The 18,722-nt window shown below is 42.5% G+C and overlaps 1 protein-coding gene across 9 annotated transcripts in view; it reads right to left on the bottom strand.

Annotated features, from left to right (window-relative positions):
- Window positions 1-1,554: 1,554 nt before the first annotated feature.
- Window positions 1,555-18,722, bottom strand: part of ablim3 (actin binding LIM protein family, member 3) — a 47,056-nt gene continuing 29,888 nt past the window's right edge. For 2 of the 9 annotated variants that reach the window (XM_085175901.1, XM_085175879.1), the window contains exons 5-23: window positions 15,977-16,103; window positions 15,746-15,839; window positions 13,327-13,414; window positions 13,153-13,211; window positions 12,923-12,994; window positions 10,661-10,822; window positions 9,652-9,681; window positions 9,420-9,546; window positions 8,747-8,842; window positions 8,368-8,418; window positions 5,480-5,614; window positions 5,235-5,305; window positions 4,819-4,987; window positions 3,677-3,706; window positions 3,335-3,390; window positions 3,066-3,132; window positions 2,949-2,959; window positions 2,773-2,853; window positions 1,555-2,678 (exon numbers count right to left, since the gene is read on the bottom strand). In XM_085175901.1, coding sequence (XP_085032027.1) covers window positions 2,565-2,678; window positions 2,773-2,853; window positions 2,949-2,959; window positions 3,066-3,132; window positions 3,335-3,390; window positions 3,677-3,706; window positions 4,819-4,987; window positions 5,235-5,305; window positions 5,480-5,614; window positions 8,368-8,418; window positions 8,747-8,842; window positions 9,420-9,546; window positions 9,652-9,681; window positions 10,661-10,822; window positions 12,923-12,994; window positions 13,153-13,211; window positions 13,327-13,414; window positions 15,746-15,839; window positions 15,977-16,103 — 1,640 coding nt within the window. In that variant the 3' untranslated portion in view covers window positions 1,555-2,564. The remainder of the gene's footprint in view (window positions 2,679-2,772; window positions 2,854-2,948; window positions 2,960-3,065; window positions 3,133-3,334; window positions 3,391-3,676; window positions 3,707-4,818; window positions 4,988-5,234; window positions 5,306-5,479; window positions 5,615-8,367; window positions 8,419-8,746; window positions 8,843-9,419; window positions 9,547-9,651; window positions 9,682-10,660; window positions 10,823-12,922; window positions 12,995-13,152; window positions 13,212-13,326; window positions 13,415-15,745; window positions 15,840-15,976; window positions 16,104-18,722) is intronic. The other 7 variants (XM_085175894.1, XM_085175885.1, XR_014876631.1 and 4 more) reach the window with 7 other exon arrangements.

Below are 18,722 nucleotides of genomic sequence, written 5' to 3' on the forward strand. Positions count from 1 at the left end.
AAAGGACTGCCAGATAGGTACAAGGATTTCCGTGCGGCTTCCAGGCAGCTATATAATGGGAATAAACCCCTTTTAAATAGGAGAGAAGTCTAACTCCAAGTTTCTTGTTTCATAGAAGGGACTTGCCTGATAGTTAGCAAATAAAAATAGCAGTAAAGTAAAGGTAGAGTTTTTCATAAAGGGTTTTGACAAAACAGACAACTGCCAGTGCAAGGCACAATCACACAGGTAGGCATACCATGAGTCACTCTTTGACGTTGCCATGATTTCACAATTCAGATAAGCAAAGAGCAGACAATTTCTAACACAGGCCTCCAGATAGCAGTCTCACAGGACCACCGATGCTAACCTCTAGAAAACTGTTTTATTTTTCATTTTATTTTTTTCTGAACACACTATGACAGTGATATCTGTTGTATTGATCTTTTTGGAAAAAATGTGCCATTAAGGAAAACATTTAATCTCCTAAATCCATAGCTGACCAATCAGCATGCATTAGCAGAATGCTATGATTTGCTATGAGAAAAAAGGAATCATTTCAGACACATGATCAGTACTAGATTTGTGAAACTAATAAATAACAGTACTGTGCAATCTTGATCCGTTGGGATTGTTAGGAAAGAGGTGCAGTGATTTATTGAAAAAATGCAAGCATGTGTAGAACTACAGTATATAAGGCAAGAGCAGAGTTTGTGTAATTCCAACAAGCTTGAAAGTCAATATTTGGTATGACCTCCTTGATTCTTCAACACAGCCATAGCCAAGCTTTCTTGTGATTTCTTTGGGTAGTCTTCAGGAACTGTTCTCCAGGCTTCTTGAAGGACTTTCGAAGCTCTTCTTTGGATGTTGGTTGCATTTGTTTTGTTCTCTGTCAAGATGATCCCACACTGCTTCAATATTGTTGAGGTCTGGGCTCTGGGAAGGCCAAATCATGACTCATAGTGTTCCATTGTGTGTTTTTCTTTAAAGATGTGCTTTTACTGCTTTGGCAGTGTTTCGGATTTTCATGCTGAAGAATACAAATCTGACAGTACTTTTTTTTCTTTCATGATTCAATCAGTTTTAACAAAATCCCCAACACCACTGGCTGAAAGGGAGCCCGAAACCATGACAGAGCCTCTACCGTATTATATAGACAGCTGTAGAGGCTGTATTATTCTGGTGTCTTTACCTTACAATGTAAAGCATCTTGAAGTGACTGCTGTTGTGACATGACTGAAAATGAGTGAAAAAAAGGAAATAAAAAAACAAACAAACAGTTAAAACACCCTTCAAAAGGCTGGATAACTATTGCTCAAGACCAAATTACCAGAGAGTCTGAGTCTTTTGAAATAAAACATGAAGAAATGAGGGATGGCTCGACACTGTTGGTACTCTATGCAGTGAGTACTGCTGAGCACCCCAGCTGGCATTAACAGGAAGTGAACAGGCTCTGGTGGTATCAGTCTTCATACTTACACAAGCACCTGGAAAGCAAATAAGGGCAGTTGCCTAAAACAAATATTCCACAGTCTATTAAAAGTGTAGCTAGTAAAGTAATAAAAAAGAGGAGGCTGGTTTTGATTTGAAGTTTAATTTTAGTGACAAAAATCAAAAATAACAGTATTCAAAGTCTTCAACAACCCTGGATCTTTGTCGGCACGTTAAATCCTTTGCAGAGTGTTTTATCTGTGAGTGATATAATCTCTGGAGCTACAAAATTATTAGATTACCATTCTAAAAGTATATAAATAAAAAGCAAATGCAAATGGATGACTACAACTCTCATCCTAAAACATTTAGTCATCGTTCTATTGCAACGGGTAGAAAAGCAGAAGGACAGGACCGCCGTGATTGCACATTCTTTTAGGTTATCGCACAGCTGCACAGTGAGATGAATCTATTGGTGATCTTTGACAAGTTTAACCAGAGTGATCTGATAAATTGTACATTTGCGTTCTCAGTTTGGTTTTCATATCTAAATCAATTGTTGTAAACTACAGGTCTCTTAGTTTCTGTGAGAGAGCAAGAAAACGGGGTCACAGGTAAACAAAATGCATCCCTAAGCAAAAAAAAAAGAGAAAAAAAAGCAAAGCGATGCTCGCAGGCTCACACTCTTTTTCATCTAGTCATTCTCACTGATAAAGTGTCATAAATGATATGCTATACCTACATTCTACTCATTCAGATTGCTGGTGCTGCACAGTCATACCTAAGAGAGCGTAACAAATAAGGCAAAGCCAAAATTCTCCTCATTATGTTTTACTACTGCAGCTCTGGTCACTAACGGCATCCTTCATCCTTTAGGCTTAACAAAAGCAAAACACTACTGTATGACAGTCTCTATTGCTTGCACCCCACACAAGTTGCACACAAGTTTATCAGTCCAGCGTGCATAATGTCTCTCGGTATCCCCGGAGTCCATCTGGTGGGACCAGAATTTGGTTTATCACGTGAGGGGATGTAGAACAGGTTTCTCGGGCATGGCAGTGTAACTGTGTAGGAGTCTTCATTTCTATCCGTCCCCTCCTACAGTTAGTCTGTCTCCGGCTCTATGGCAGTATTCAACACACGTCTGTATGTTATTAAAACAGTCGCGCCTGTTTTTTCAGTTCATTTCTCTTCCACAGAGCCAGCCGGTCAAACTCTTCCACGGTCATACCGAACACTTGGACAAACTCCTCTGGGGACAGGTGGCGCTGGAAAAACACATCATAGCAGAAATTAAGTCTCAAATTCTAGTCATGGTTTTGGGATTTCTTTGGCCGTTAATGTCTCGTTTCATTAACTTACTTCCAGTCTGGCTCTGTCTACATCTTTGGGCAGCCTGTTGCGCCCTCTGGTGGTGACGATGAGCGACTCATAGGGGTAAATCTGCAGGATAAAGGAAAGGACACACACACACATTTCAGATACCCAGGTACAAAAGGAGTGGAATTTCATTATTTTAAAAAAAAAAAAAGCCTTACTTTGTGTTCTGCTGGGAGAAAAGAGAGAGAGAAAATGAAATCAGTGCAATTGAAAAAAAAGCATGTTAGATTAATTGCTTGGCTCTAATAAGGTGTTTTTAATTCATATTAAATTACCTCTGCTTCCCCAGTTGACCTCGCTGCCACTGTCATATTGGTACTGGTAGCAATCTGCACTCTGAGGCTGCAGGAACAGAGTAGGACAGTGAGATTAACAAGAGCAGCGAGCTTTGGGGAATTAACTAATAAAACAGCTTGAAAGCTGGGCCGAAGGTAATAATAAAAAGTGAAAGGGGCCAAAAGAGTTATTTGAATTAAGCCAAATAATATGTATGATAGAATATGTCACAGCTATTCATGCTTTGCCAGGTTCAGTGTGATCTCACCCGCTGGATGCCGTTGCGGCCATATCCCGGTAGTGAAGCTGACTTACAAACAAAATCTGAAGCAGAAAAAAGAAAACACATCAGCATGATATCTGTCTAGACATGAGCTGCTTAAATGTTCAGTTGTTTTCATGTATTCTGGCACCATAAGATGGCGCTCCTGCCTAACCTAAAACAAAAAATATCCCTAGAGCTCCAGATGTGTGCAAATGATGCTGGTCGAAGAGAATCCGGGAGTATTAAAACTAGCAGGAAAAGATCAATAATAAACTGATGCCTTAAAAAAACAGCTATTTAAATAAACCAGAGCCACATATTGAAACGCTCTGCAGATGAACTTACCGCTATCGGTGCTATACTGTGACCGAGGAGCTGTAAAATAAACAGATGATACGATTACCTGTCACAAAAACAACAATAATAAAACAATAAATCATGCAGCACATGAGCCTAATCTAAATTCATGAAAAACCTCATCAGGGAAAATAAGTGTAGAGTTTTGACATCAATCTGTCTTTTAAAGGCTTGACAAAAAGAGGAATTAAAGAAAAAAGGGGGGCAAGTTCCACATTCATCAAGCCCTGCGAGGAACACAAAACATCAAAGGGGCAATAAGGCCAGGGAACATGCAAGCATCTTTTAAAAAAACGAGAAAAATAAGATGCACAAGTGTGCAAAAAACACACTACATGCTTCAACATCTAACTGCAACACCCAAGCTTGCACAGTTACAAGCCTTTGTTGCCTTTCAAACACCACCACCGAGCCGAGTCCCATTCAGCCCCGCTCACTCCCATTTGAGAAGCGGCTTTAATGAGAGATCTTACCGCTCATAAATAAAACAGGATATGGGACACCAGCTGTGAGAGTGAGAGAATCACATAGATGCAGGGGTAGATGGAAGGGTAGATCCACCCATATGGAACAATTTTGGAGAGAGAAAGCAAAGGGAGCAGGAAAAAACCTGTCTGATAGAGATGAGGTGAGGCTGAATGTCAGAGGATAAAATAACCAGTAGCTTATACACTGTATGAGCAGCGAAGTGCGACTATTACAAAGAAAAACAAGTCGGCATGTGACTTTGTGACATCTGGAATTTCAGCACACCTGGTTGAGCACTCTGTTTCAGTTAGCTTGAAATTTTCTAAATCAGTGTGATCAGATATCCCTCCAACACTGACAGGCCACATCTGCCCCTGTCGCTGGCCTACCACAGCTGTTAAGCACACTCATCATCGTTCCATCTCAATACACCACCCAGCCTCCAGCAGCGGCCGTGACCCTCTATGACCTGCATCCGCAAACCTCATCACCCTCGCCCTCACGACGCTGGCGACATACTGATGCTCATAAAAAAACCCTTGTGGCAACATATAGGGCTGTACAGAAATACAGTCATAAACCTGCTGAAATAGAAGAAACCAGCAGACAAAAGAGGTGGATGTACTGGGGGTGTGGGGGTGGGTGGATAGGTGGATCCTTACAGCCATTGATGGTGTTGTTGTACACCGTGGTGCCATAGCTTGTTGTGTTCAGTGTTTCCTTGCTCCCGCTACGAGAATTCCTCGCGCTGCCCCAGGGGTCGTTGTCATAGGAACCAGATCTGGCTTTCATCTCCTCCTTTAGAATCATCCTCCCGATGCCACTCCCAATCTGCGAGGAAAGAGGGCGAGGAGAGAAGCAGAAGGTGGAGAGGAAACAATGAAGGACGCGTTGTTGAATTAAACGAAAGAAAGAGAAAGAGCAAGAGAAGCAAATAAGGAGGACGGCACAGGCGCCGTGCTTTTAAAAAAGTGCATTTATTTATTTATGGGTGATTTTCTTTCTTTTCTTTTTTTTGAGGTGGGGACTTACTTCAGTGTGACGTTGAAGAAAAGAGAGAAAATGATGAAGCTCTTACTCTTTGAAGACCGTGACTCCAAGTCTCTTCATCTCCTCCCGTGGAGAAGCGTCTTCTCGGCACCCGATAGGCTGGGAGAGGAAAAGAGATGAAAGAGATTCCCTTTATGAATTTTGCACTTTCGCGGGGAGCACAGCAACAGCGCGAGTAAATGGATAAACATGACAATATGGCTACAAAACGAACCGCTCTCCCATGTGTGCCATCGGTACACTCTGAATAAGTGAAACAGTGGTGTTTCATACCCCTGGGGGAGCTGCTGTAGGGGTAGTAGTCAGACTCTGACTGGCTGTATGGCTCTGGAGAGTAGGTAGACAGTCTGGAGGATCTGAGGATGTCCTCACTGGTCCTGCTTTTGGTGGCTGCATCCACGTGATTGTCTGTTTGAATTAAGAGAGAAAGAGGCAGAACCAAAAGATCTGGCCTGTTAGAGGAATAGTTTGTCTGTTCAGTTTATGGTCGGGAGCTAGATGGGAAATTATAAACCATTCTTATATCTGTTAGTTCAATATGATTCTGGAGTCACTAGAGCAGGGGTGGGAAATTAAATTTCCTAAAGGGCCACATGAGAAGTCGGGACTGCTGTGAAGAAATACATCAAAATGCTTATAAAGAGAAAATTAATAATGAGGAGAACTGAGTTCAGCTTATTGGTGCACCCCTCCAAAAACAGTCCCGGTTTCTCATGTGGCCCCTTGGGAAAATTAATTGCCCACCCATGTTATTAGAGGGTCATCGCAGCTTAGCACAAAGGCTGGAAACTTCACTATGATGACAATCCTCTGGTTCTAGTAGAAACCAGATATAAACAGGATCTTGCAACACCAGAGTGGAGAAATTAAAATAAATGTGGATTATTTCTTGGCTTGCAGCAGCGTACTCTGGTGTCTATAAACTACAGAAAAGATATGGTGCTTGGTTTCTGAATGAATTACCCAAACTCGATTGTTAATGAACTTTAGGGCCTTGCGTTTTACAGACCCAGGCTAGCTGCTTAACACTGCGTCTACTCTTTCTGTCAAGCTAAGCGAAGATGTTTCCTGGCTTCATATTGAACAGACAGATACTACAAGATTGGTATTGATCTTCTCATCTTGCTCTCAGTGTGAAAGGAAATTTCCCAACATGTCAAACTATTGCTTTAAGACGGCACGCACCAGCAGCGCACTAACAAAAACATCTTAATGAGCGTCACAAAGACGTACAGCGATGAAGCACATTCACTCCACAGCTGCACACGTATGATATCCAACGCTCTTGTCAGAGAAGATCAATATTCCGGCCAACGGCGGGAAAATAGCTGGCATTAAAAAGGGAGTTCTGTTACGGCTCAGCCTGAGGCTCACATTCATTTCACGAATGGCGCGAGGCGGCGATATTGATGCCACTCTGCACTAAAGCATAGTCAACGGAAGTCAATGGGAGTGACATGCAGGGTAATGTCGCATAGATCGCTCTTCACTCTGTTAGCCATTAGCCATGCCAGATCCAATCCATGGCCCATTGAATTCCCATGTACACGATGCACGACACCAACACATATTCAGAGCAATATTGAACGCTCTTGATACTACTGTCAGAGGAAGTATGGCTGCACAACACTGAATGCGAAATACAGTGACACACACGCATGAAGACAAATGAAATTCTGTATCTATTCACTGACGGTAACTGAAACAGTGAAAGGAGGGAGATACTTACAGAGGCAAGGTCACCGGGTAAAGTGGGGCAGAAGGTGGAGGGAAGTGAGTAAAAGTGATTGGATGCAATAAAAGAAAAAAAAGAGGTGCAAAGATAAAGGGCAACATTATTGGAGCATCCAATGTAAGTGCTTTGCTACCCACACGGAAGGCATACATGTATATGACTGGGTGCTAACTGATTAGTACATAACTGGCATTTGGCGAACAAAGCAAATGGAAAGCACATGTATCTGCTGTGGCCTTGGGTTTACATGGGATGTGTTTGGCGCTGACACAAGAGAACATGTTAATCAATGGCTATTCAGGAAGACATGAAGTACAGGGATCAATATCACTGATGTATGAGTTAAATGTCATTATTCAAACAAGGCGAGCTAACAAAGGCTGCCAATTACAGTGCATGCTACTTTCTTAATCGTGTGTAAAGGACTGCGCGAGGCAGCGTCGTGACCAGTGATGTACTAATTTTTAGAACAGAGACACTGACGGGTGACGGGAGTCGACACGCTGCTCACTGACTAACCCCCACACACACATACACGCACAGCACGGAAAAGCATGCAGGACAACAACAGAGATAAGACTGTCCTCAATCAAGAGGTCTTATGACTCTCAGCTGAAAAGGCCTTTAAAATGCAGTTTAATGAAAGAGACTCTGTTACTGATGCACACTACCCAGAAAGTTCAAGCGCATTTAATTGCTGGGCCTTGTGAAAAAAAAAAGTCTCCCAAAAAACAGCATTTCGTGTTAACCACACCACCATGCTATCTGAACGTAATGAAGACTTTAAACAACAAGTCTATTTGTTTTCTAGAGCTGGAACACTTGTAACAAATGGTTTAAGCCCACATTAAAAAGAAAAAAAAAGAAAAGGCAAGGCCGACAAATAAAAGAAGACTCCACAGCAAATCTAAAATTCTGTTACAAAACAGTTTTTCCAGTGCGCTTTGTTCCATTGTTCTGTTCTATTCTGGTGAACTGTGTTGTCCTCAGAGCCCTCTGTACTCAACGCTTCTCACGCCTGAGCAACCTTCACTTCATTCATGGCCTGTTCCAGCACTATTTGCCAACAAGAACCTGTCGGGAGCTGCGCGCGCTAGCAGGCATATTCATATGCTTGTGGCATGCACACTAAAACATCGCTCTTTTATATTCACTCAGTGCCGCTAATGCGAGACGTCTGACTGATCCCCTTCCTCAACTTTGGAACGAGCCACGCAAGTCAAAAACCTTTGTGCTTTTTCTAGCACGTCTAATCGTTGCTGTTTTTGTTTGTGCAGGCTTCGGTTTCACTGAACAGCTGAAACATAGACACTACTCGAAGCTGAATGGCGAGAGGCCGGTAAACACATCTACATCGGGTTAAACAAAGCATGACTAAAACTGACAGAAGGACAGGCAGGCTAAGGCAGGACTAACTGCACTGTACCCGTTCTCTTATAGATGGGAGGCTTCCTGTAGATGTTGGGATCCCCTGTGGCTGAGGAGAGAAAGAGGAGATGAAGACGTGAAACATGGAGGAGTAAAGGAGGAGAGGATGTGAACTACTGCCAGGCGAGGTAGGAGGGATGATTGTAAAGAAAAGTAAATATGCAGTTTGAGGGGAAGAATATGCCAGATTGATTATGTGTTGTATAAATATACAACTTTCACATTTTCACACACGCTCACTCCTGAGCAACTTAATATGACCTTTTTTAAAGGACTTCCTTCAGTGAATAATGGCTGATGAAATCTTCTCTGTGAAGTGAAAAAAGAAATAAATAAATCTGAGAGTAGTGTGACTGTGAGGAGATGAGGAGTCCTACCTGGTACATGAAAATGTTTAGGGGGCTGGTTTGTGGTGGGTGTGCTTGGTCGCCCGTCTTGGCTATAATAAGGTGAACTCCTGCCACTCTCAGAGCCTGCAGCCAGCCATGGCCCAATCACAGCGAAGGAAACACGAGCATGAAGGAAGGCATCAGCACATGCAGATGAAAGCCAAACAGCTCAAAAGTGTGTTTAAAATTACAAGGTGACACTCAGTAACCTTTCTACTTGTGTAACAACAAAGGTTATTGACTTATCAGCAGCATAGAGGGCTGTTTAGAACTGTAATTAGTAATTACAGCCTCAACGCACATGTGTAAGAGTTAAATGAAATGATAGCCAAGGAGCAACTGCAGCAAAGGTGACAGTCAAGCAGCTACTGTGGCAGATATTTGTCACCAGTACAAATATATTAGGGGCTATTTGTCTTAACTGGTAATGACAGATGGAAATGACAAACACTTTGATCTCTAGTAAAAGGAATAGTTTGACATTTTGCTTTTGTGCAACTAGTTGGACGACACAGTTGAGTTTATTCATTGTCTTTATGCTAACTATGTGGCTACAACTTCTACAGGAGCTTCTAATTAAAAGATTATTACTTAGTTGTTATGTGACTTAATGAAGTTTCCAGCAGCTGGTTTCCTAAACTTTCTAAAACAGACATCTTACCAGGGTAGCCATAGTGCTGTGGAGAGCGAGGCATGATGGGTGACATGCCTTGGCGACTATAAGTTGGTGAGTCGATGTAGCCGGGACTGGAGCACCGCCTTTGCTTTATATCTAGGCTGTCATAGTCCTAAAAGGGACAAACAAAGCAAGTCAGGTGAAAGACAAGCAAACAGACACACAGCTCACTTGGGTGAACTTGTACTACATTCACTGCTACGTTCAGAGTGCTTACCTGAGAATAGGGAGAGAGAGTCCCAAGTGACTGCAGGGGAGACAGGAAAAGACAATTAAAGTTTAAAATTTTAATGAAATCAACTCATTCAGTTTCTTAGGTAACCACTCTGAAGAAGAGGGGCTAAAGAAAAGAAAGTAAGAAAAAAGAAAATAGGGCTTCATGACTTTGTTTTCAGAATACAAATGTAGGGGAAAAAATTGAGATTGTAGGACTAAAGTAATAATTCTGCGAAAAATGTCAAGATGGAAAAAAAAGTGTAAATTGTGATTTTTTTTCTCAAGATGCTGAACTGAATCTGCGGCTGTAATCCTCTTCCATACCTCTTTCACAGATTTCAAAAGCTGACTGATTAAAACTTTATTGCTGAGTTTCCCAGACACGGAGTCTAGTCTACTTTCAGTTTAATTTTTCTTTTCTGTTTTTTCAAAGACCAGGTTTAATCCATTGTGTGGAAAAGTGGCTATTTATCTTCTTTTTAGACTGCAAAATCCAAATGAGGGTTAGCATGCATTATTTCTTGGTTGAAGCTTGCAAGGTTCGTTGTTTAAAACCCAAACCGATCACCTGCAAGCTCTTTCTTCTTGAGAAGACAGATGTGAGAGTGGCATGAAACATAATCAAAATTTTAATCATGAAAACATAATTTCCTGTAAGTATGTTTACATTTAATTGCACATTTGCACTACAAATAACTGACTGCTATGTAAAAAATGAGTTTGGTCAAATGTTTTAAACAGTTCACTCATCCACAAAAGACAGTTTGATCGTTTTTCACCTTTAAAATTACTTCTGTAAACATCACATCAATCAATCATCAATCAATACCTAACCTAAATCATCCAAACAAATATCAATCATTTCTGGGATTATTTTTCAAAAACAGAAAAAAAAAATCGAAAACTAACAAAATATGCCCAATCAAACTGCATGACACCCATTTTTGATCTTGCTGAAAAGAGTGACGAGAGCAACGCTGTGTTTGACCTGGAGTGTGTGGCTGCAGTACCTCCCCATAGCTGTAAGTGTCTAGTCTGTCATCAGAGATGTATCTGTGGTACGGCTGGTATGAGGAGGATATGAGGTCTGGCTGTTGGACCTCATATATGGCTTTGACCTTTGGCAGGGCAGCTAGGTCCTTATAATCTAGGATCTCATTCTCCACTCTGGCCTGGAGAGAGGACACACATACACCCACCAAAAGACAGCGCTACAGCAACAAGACCCAACATCAACCACATGGACAATGAATGAGAACTTCACCAGTGATAGCAAGCAGATCATGAAACAGTGAGAGCCATAGAGGGGGGGCAGAGAAAACTTGATGAGGAACACACAGGTACAAACGAACACGCTGCAGGAGCTGACAGCACTGTAAGCTGTTGACCTTCAGGATATCAGCATATGTCAGAGAGAAAGCAGAGGAAGCACAGACAGCAGGAGAGCGAAAGAGAGGGAGGAAGCGTGGAGACAGTATGGGTGACAAGCGTGCTTACACTGCATTTCTTCCTCATCCATCACCTTAAACAGAAAGGTCATTGATTATGAGAAGAGAGCAGTGCAGGGCTGAGCAAGGAGCAGTGACTCCTGCTTGCATGCAGATAACCCCTGACATGCTAATACTGCAGTGATACACAGCAACAATTCAGACAGCCAAAAAGGCAGGACTTACAAGTGCAACTGCTAAGCACTAAACAAAAAATAAGGCCTGGCTGACACTCTGATGTGGTTTTCAGCATAAACACTGCTCAAAAAACTTAAAGGAACACTTTGACAACACATTAGATTGGAGGGGGAGATCATGCTGGATATCTAAACCAACATTGACTCTGTAATGTGTTAGAAACGAAAGGATGCCACATCGTTTGATGGAAATGACAATTATCAATCTACAGAGGGCCGAATTCAAAGACGCCCTGAGAATCAAAGTTAAAAAATGATGCAACAGGCTAGTCCATTTTGATTAAATTATATTCCAGTGAGTCAAAAGGGCACTTAGTAGTTTGTATGGTTTGTATGTTGGGGCATGCTGCTAATAACATGACAGATGGTGCTTGGAGGATCTCCTTGCAGATCTGGAAGGCACCATCAGGGCATCACTGAGCTCCTGGACAGTCTTTAGATCAGACATTCACGCCAGTGCCATGCTGCAAGTCATTTTGCAGCTTTGAAAGTGCTCATCCTGTTCCTCCTCGCACAAACCAGCAGATATCAGCCCTCCTGATGGGTTAAGGACCTTCTGTGGCCCTGTCCAGCTTTCCTACAGTAACTGTGTCCTGGAACTCGTCCATGCTCTTGAGACTGTGCTGGGAGACACAGCAAACTTTCTGGTACATATTGAGATGCAACCACTGTAGGGTCCAGGAATTGCCTCATGCTACCACTAGTGGCACTGACCATAACCAAATGCAAAACAGTGAGAAAGCAGATGACAGAAAAAAATATCATTGTCCTCCAGCTGTAAAACCATTCCTGTTTTGAGGGTTGCCACTCTAGTTGTTAATTTCATTAACACTAAAGCAGATAAAACTGATTACCAACCCCCTCTGATATTTAACTGAGCAGATCAATATCACAGAGGTTTAACTGACTTGATGCTATACTCCGATTAACAAGTGTTCCTTTAATTTTTTTTACTTAGTGTATAATGAGTAGAGTGCTTTTTGGTCATTGAATATTGAAAATGAGCATGAGATATCCAGTCAGGTTGAAGACAGTGACACATTGTATCCACAATTTTGCCATTTGATTTGAAATAAAACTGAAGAGAGAGATTCAGTAAAGGACTGACAAAGCTTTGCAAAAGGAGCAAACCCATTGTTTTGGCAGTTCTTAAGTTCCAGACTTCAGGCGGCCCTTGCAGCCAAAACAGTTTTCGTCATTAAAGCATTAAAATAATCAGTTTATAAAATGCTTATATGAATTTGAACTTTTGAACCGCCCCCAGAAAACATGGGAATGTGTATAACAATAAATGAAGCAATGCAGTTCAACCCCTTGAGACTAAACGACAGGAGTTCAGTCGCACCACAGTTTTTTTATTTCAAATCTAATGGGATGTCTGGCACATCAGCAGTGACAACAGAGGTTAAGGACACAGACAAAGTGAACAGGCCAAGGGAGCGAGCAGCCTCTCTTATTTTGTGCTTGACTGTTCAAGCCTAAGCATAGTGCTCGTGATTCTAGTGTAGCAAAGGTGCTTCAAGGGTAGGCTCGGTGGCAGTGTGGCAGCCAAAAGTGACTAAAAGCTGCAGAGTCACAGGTTACTTACACATATAACTCTACTGGGAGAGCCTATTGAGGAGCCCGGGGGAGAGATGGAGGCCTCGGACAGGCGTCTGTGCTGTGGGTTAGAATCAGACAAAGAGAGAGTTAATTCACATAGTGAGGAAGTTTCACTCTATATCTGTGGGCTTCTCTCTGTACCACTGTCAAATGCTCTTAGGACTGTTTAAACTAGTCCTCCGTAAACACAAAGACTGAATTGAAAGTCCAGCTCACCCTGAGTCTCCTCTCTGCTCTCGCCGCTTGCTTGCATAACGGGTGCCACACCTCGCATCCTGAGGAACAAGAGAAAGAGGGCAGTCACACAGTTGCTGGGTGTTCCCCGCATGCCGTGCATTTTTTAAAATTGGTGAGCACAATCTAAAACATGCATATGTGTTGATACTCGACCTGTCAGGTACATTTCCTCGCCCTCTTTGAACATCATGTTGCAGCGGGCGCACCGAGCGCAGGTTGGATGGTAGTGTTTCCCTCCTGCCTGTGTGATGAGGAGAGGACGTGGCTGAACGTAAATCATCGCTACAAGGATTTTCACAGATTGAGGGCCTATCTAAAAATTGCACCCCGCCTAGCAGAGCAGGTCACTGTTTCCATATGTTTTTTATGCGCTTTATTTGGCCACCAGTAGCCTCAGAAAGTATTAGGAGACCAGTGGATTGCCCGAAGCTGTTTCATCAGCATGCTAGAAACCACCCATTCTCTCCCTATGACATAATTAGAGCAAAGATCCCCGTAGGTCAGTCACATGAGGAAGCATGTGTATGCATGTGTGTGTACAATACAAAATCATGTAAGTGAAGGACATGTGAGTGTGAAACATGCCCTTGAACATGCAAGGTGCCTCGAGGGGATAAATCCAAGCACACGGTGCAGCTGAAATGGACACAGAAAAGTGATCACACTCCTGATGTTTCTCACATGCAACCCTGCGGGGCTGATGGCCGAGGCGTGGCCCCATCCCATCACCTCTGCCTTCCCTAAACGCACCATTCGAGAATTTCTATTTATAGAGGCACTGCAGACGAGGAGACCTGAACTGTGTCAGCTGAACTCCCACGGCATGCAAGTTTAAGTGGGTGTGTTCGTGTGCACAGTGAGGTACTTTATATCATTTCAAGCTGCACTGAATCTTCCTGGTGTTCATAAATTGCACGTTTTTACTGGATTTCCAAGAAAGATTCCAAGATTTCCTGATGAGCGAGCTCCCTCCAAGAGCTGCCACTGTGCAGCAAGACGCTCAGCTGTTTCCGAGACACATCTTAACCGCACTCCCTATCTGCTCAGGTTACTACGAAAGGGGGAGGATGCAGCACTTCTGTCTGTTTTCCAAGCAGTGGAGCGTTTACTATCGGTGGCCAAATGGTATCAGTTAAACAAGTGCTGTTACCATCTCAAATGAGGAACCTCTGTGGTGGCACTAACAGGCTGCTAAATTTATTGCCAAACTGAGACATTAAGTGAAACACAAGAAAGACGGTTTTATGATCCTCAACCCTCCACTTTCCCCCTTTATGTCTTCCCTCCTCCATCTTCTATATAACTACTCATTAAACTAACAACCTTTGGCTGTGTTAAGTTAAACGGAAGCACTGCGCCGTGGGGGAAAAAAAGTCTAATTATCAACACAGACGCAGAGAGATTAATCCGAGTGTTTGATGTCGGACAGCATAAATGAAAGCAACACTTTTAAACAGACGTCTGTGCGACTTATTGGTATCTGTCAATGTGCCAATAATCAGCTCCTAAGTTTTTCTTATCCTTAATGAACTGCATTTTGCATGTGTAGGGCTACAAACCTCTGCATGAGACTTCCCCTGAGTCCGTCTAGATGCACGCTGCATCCTAAAGAAGTGCATCATTATGTGATCAGATACTGACAGAAGACTGAATGCAAGCGAGCACAGATACACATGTTCAGAGAACAAACGACACAGATGCAGTGGGAAAAGAAAGTGAGAGAGAGACTTGCAGCATGAAGGCTGACATGTCCCCATGTCTATAAATAGCCTAGAGAGGCTGACAGTCAGGAACAAAGCACTTTACACCAGCTATTCTGACAGGCGAAGGAGCAAAGGGACAACAAGACCCTGTATGTGCATGTGTGTGTTTGTGTGTGCGTGTGACAAAGTTTTACCCTTTCCTCAAGTCCCCTCAGACACAAGACGCCCACCAGAGACTCTTCCAAAACATTTAATTAGCATCTGCACTTTATCACTTTCATTATTTCCAGCCCTGCTCTCCTCATTACTCTCCCTTCACTTCTTTCTTAAGCCCAACTCCTAACTCTTTGCTGTAGATCCTTTGCTGCTGACTCCTTCTGCAATCTCTTAAAAAACTGCTTCACTCTGTGCATTTTTAATCCCGCTTTCTGTGTCTCCCTCTGACATCACCCTTCACTTTTAGCCTCTGATCTTTTTTTTTAAACTCCCTTTTTGTCTCCGTTCCTTTCACAAAGTTGTGCCTCAGTCTAGTTTTTTTTTTAACCTCCTCAGAGTGGAGGGTGGTTTGTGTTCTCTTTGACCTCAAGTAGAAAGAGTCAATCTGCTCGGATGCTCTGTCGGGCGCGCTCAACGTGGTGCAGCTCAATTGGTTTCGGTTTAGTAAAGCTTCACAAAATGTTTTATCACCCCCTCAATCTTAAGTCGGTCACTCGCTGAAGCGCAGCGGGGCTTAAACTCCGCAGAGGACGTGCGATGCGGCGGTTCAATTACGATAACGCTGATTACGCTCCGCGGTTCACTCCAATTTGGATTTCTGTGCTGCTGCTGCGGTGGGATCATCTAATGTTGACATCTGGTTCCGTTCTCACCTCCAAAACCCTTCCACTGATGTATCTGCTGCAGGTCTCACATTTCACCCCATACTGGGCGTGGTAATCTGCCTCACAGTATGGCACTCCATCCCTGCAACATAGAACATGCTGCTAGTAGAGTGTCAACGACACAATTTGCCTTGTCTTGGGGAAACCGCAGATAAAGAAGGACAGAGCAGTTGTTGGGCATTTTGTTTCTCTCTGTTTTCCTTCCCTTTACACACTCACTTGCTGATGTACTCTCCAGTGAGGACCATATTGCACGTCCGACATCTGAAGCAGCTGACGTGCCACTGTTTGTCAAGTGCCAGGAGAGACTGACCCTGCTTGATCTCGGCTCCACATCCAGCGCAGTCTGGAGAAAAAAAAGAAAAGGGAAAGGGAGGGAAAGAAAGAGGGACGCAGAGAGATAAGATGTTAAAATGTTGTGGAGCGGTAGAAATTGTAAGAGACAGAGAAAGGCATAATGAGCCCAAGGACTAAGTGTACATCTTTAAGCACTTTCTGAGCTACTAAGTGCAGTTTTTATCACTGCCACCACCTTAAATAAAACCTACTGTGCTTTTTACACTCCCCTAAGAGGTCCAGGGGATGTGGGAAAGTAACAAAAAGTGTCCGGGTTAAAAAAAAGGAGACAGGGAGGCAAAATTGTTAAATTAAAAGTTTTTATTAAAATTTCTATCTAAGAGATCTAACTAAGAGATACGGGCAAGCCGATAAGTAAGGAATGCAACAAAAAGCAGGAGTTCATCACTAAACTGAAAAGTTCATGTAAATCAAAAAAGGGTAAATCAGCAAAGCACACACCACTCGTCTCCACAGACCACCACACACAGCTGCACAACCAGCAAGGTTCTCTGACACCAAAGTTCACCTTTCTCTGGCCTGAAGTACATTAGCTTAATTGCTGATTATACAAGCATAGAGCACATACATCGTTTTTGCCCTCAGAAAGATGCTTCAGATGACCAACAGGAGCGTCGGGAGGCTTAAAAAAGGGTCAGCCCTCTGTTTGTTTGTACTAGATGGACGCTTGGCTTTAGCTTAACCTTTTTGACCCGGTCTGTTACACAAGAGAGTAAGTCACTCCGGGGACCACTCCAGTCTGCTTCGTCAGCCAAGACAAACTGTGTTTTGTAGTGAAAAACTGCAGTGTACAGTGCAGGCTGGGTTTCTGGCGTCCAAATCAATCTTAAAAAGTGATTTAGTGGTGATTGTGCTGAGCATAAGAGGGCTGGGATTTTAGTCCCAGACCGTTCTTCTACTGAGTCATTATACACTTCTGATTTTAGCCACTGGATGAAATAGGTATTAGATCATCTAAAATTACGTAACAATGTTTGTGATAAAGAGCAGCCGGCTATGGACGCATAAAAATGTACAATAAATAATGTAGGAATGTTGCTGCTCACCACGCCTTTATCTGTGATGTCAAAGCAGTTTTTTAAACTAATGGTAAATGGTATGGCTCTTCTTCACACAACTTGCCTTATTTAGCCATGCTCACCTGGCTCAGACCTTAAAATACATTCAGTTTTAATTTCATTTTTTATATATATAATTTGTTTTTTGGTGAACGTGTGTGAACACACACTTCTCAAAGTGCAGAAATTGCCACAAAAAAAACTTTTAAAAAAGTAACTGCTTATGACCCAAAACATATAGCGTCATCAATCATGTAAGGTGGTGTGTCTGTTATTGTGTGGGTAGCGTGAAGAGAAAATGAAAGGAGTAGGCGAGGGGTCTGATACGCAATGAAGGTGCCCAAAAAAACTGGGGAAGTTGGATTTATGTCATACACACTAAGCTCTTACCCCACTGTAATATATCACGTTAAAATCTTGAATGAAATGAATTCGAATCCTTAAGAAGGCTCAGCAAATGAAATTACAGCACTGTGTAAAAAATCTTATGTCGCCCCTCATTTCTTTATATTTTGCTTCCACTGGTGTATGCATGAGAAAACTTTAATAATTACTTAGCTCTGTTTTTTTTTCTTTTTTTTCCCCTCTAAGAATTCTGCACACTAAGCGTTTATTTACCTTCTTAAATATCCCGATCGTTATGCAAAATGAGGCAGTGCATTAGTGTGTGTGGCCTGTTCCGTCCACACACACTGCATCCTCATAAGACAGAGTGATGAACATGTACCTGGGGAGCTGTTCGAATTTTATTCTGCTGAATGGAGCAATTTGGGGAGGACTGTTGTTCACTGCCTATACACCATCTGTTGTTACTGCACAGCCACTGAGCAGCAGACTGCTGTCTGTATGCTATGCTTAACAAATGATTCACTATCAGTCACTATCCTGCTGCTGTATCATAGTAATTTGTCATTTTAAATAATGAGAAGGAGAAAAATAACTTTACTAATAATCCCTCTGGGAAATTCCTGCATAACAGTTGTGGAGGATTTGCAGAAGGAGGAATTACGCATATCTGAATAAACTGAGGAAGGAGGAGCTCTCTGTCATTATTAGGACTTTTTTCTGAGTGGGCTACTCTTGCCAGCAGGATGACTGTGCAGACTGTGGGAGACTTCCAAGACAGAGCTTAAACACCACCTCCTCTCTGCTACTGCGTGTAGATCATCCAGCTCTGGTACCAGGAATAAACCAACCATCTTAAAAAAAATGTTAGTCTCTACTTCCTGTCATTCATCCTCAGGTTTTATCATAGACTGTAAAATAAGATAGACACAGGTGACATCACCTGTTTGTTTCAAAAGTTCTGTTATGAAGCATCTAGATGAGCGTTAACACCATTGGCATCTTGGTCTACCTGCTTGCTCAGCGACCAATGATTTATGATTGACAAACCATTAGCCATTAGCGGTTTCCTACCACAGATAATCCTAAATTTTAAAACACAGTATGACTGAGATTAAAAAACAGACCACATTTTTTATTCAATCTGACTCGAAATGAGTGACTGACTCAGCAAGAGCTTGTTCACAAAGGTAAGACACAGTTCA

Source organism: Neolamprologus multifasciatus, chromosome 2 (assembly GCF_963576455.1).
Source record: "Neolamprologus multifasciatus chromosome 2, fNeoMul1.2, whole genome shotgun sequence".
NCBI lineage: Eukaryota > Metazoa > Chordata > Actinopteri > Cichliformes > Cichlidae > Neolamprologus > Neolamprologus multifasciatus.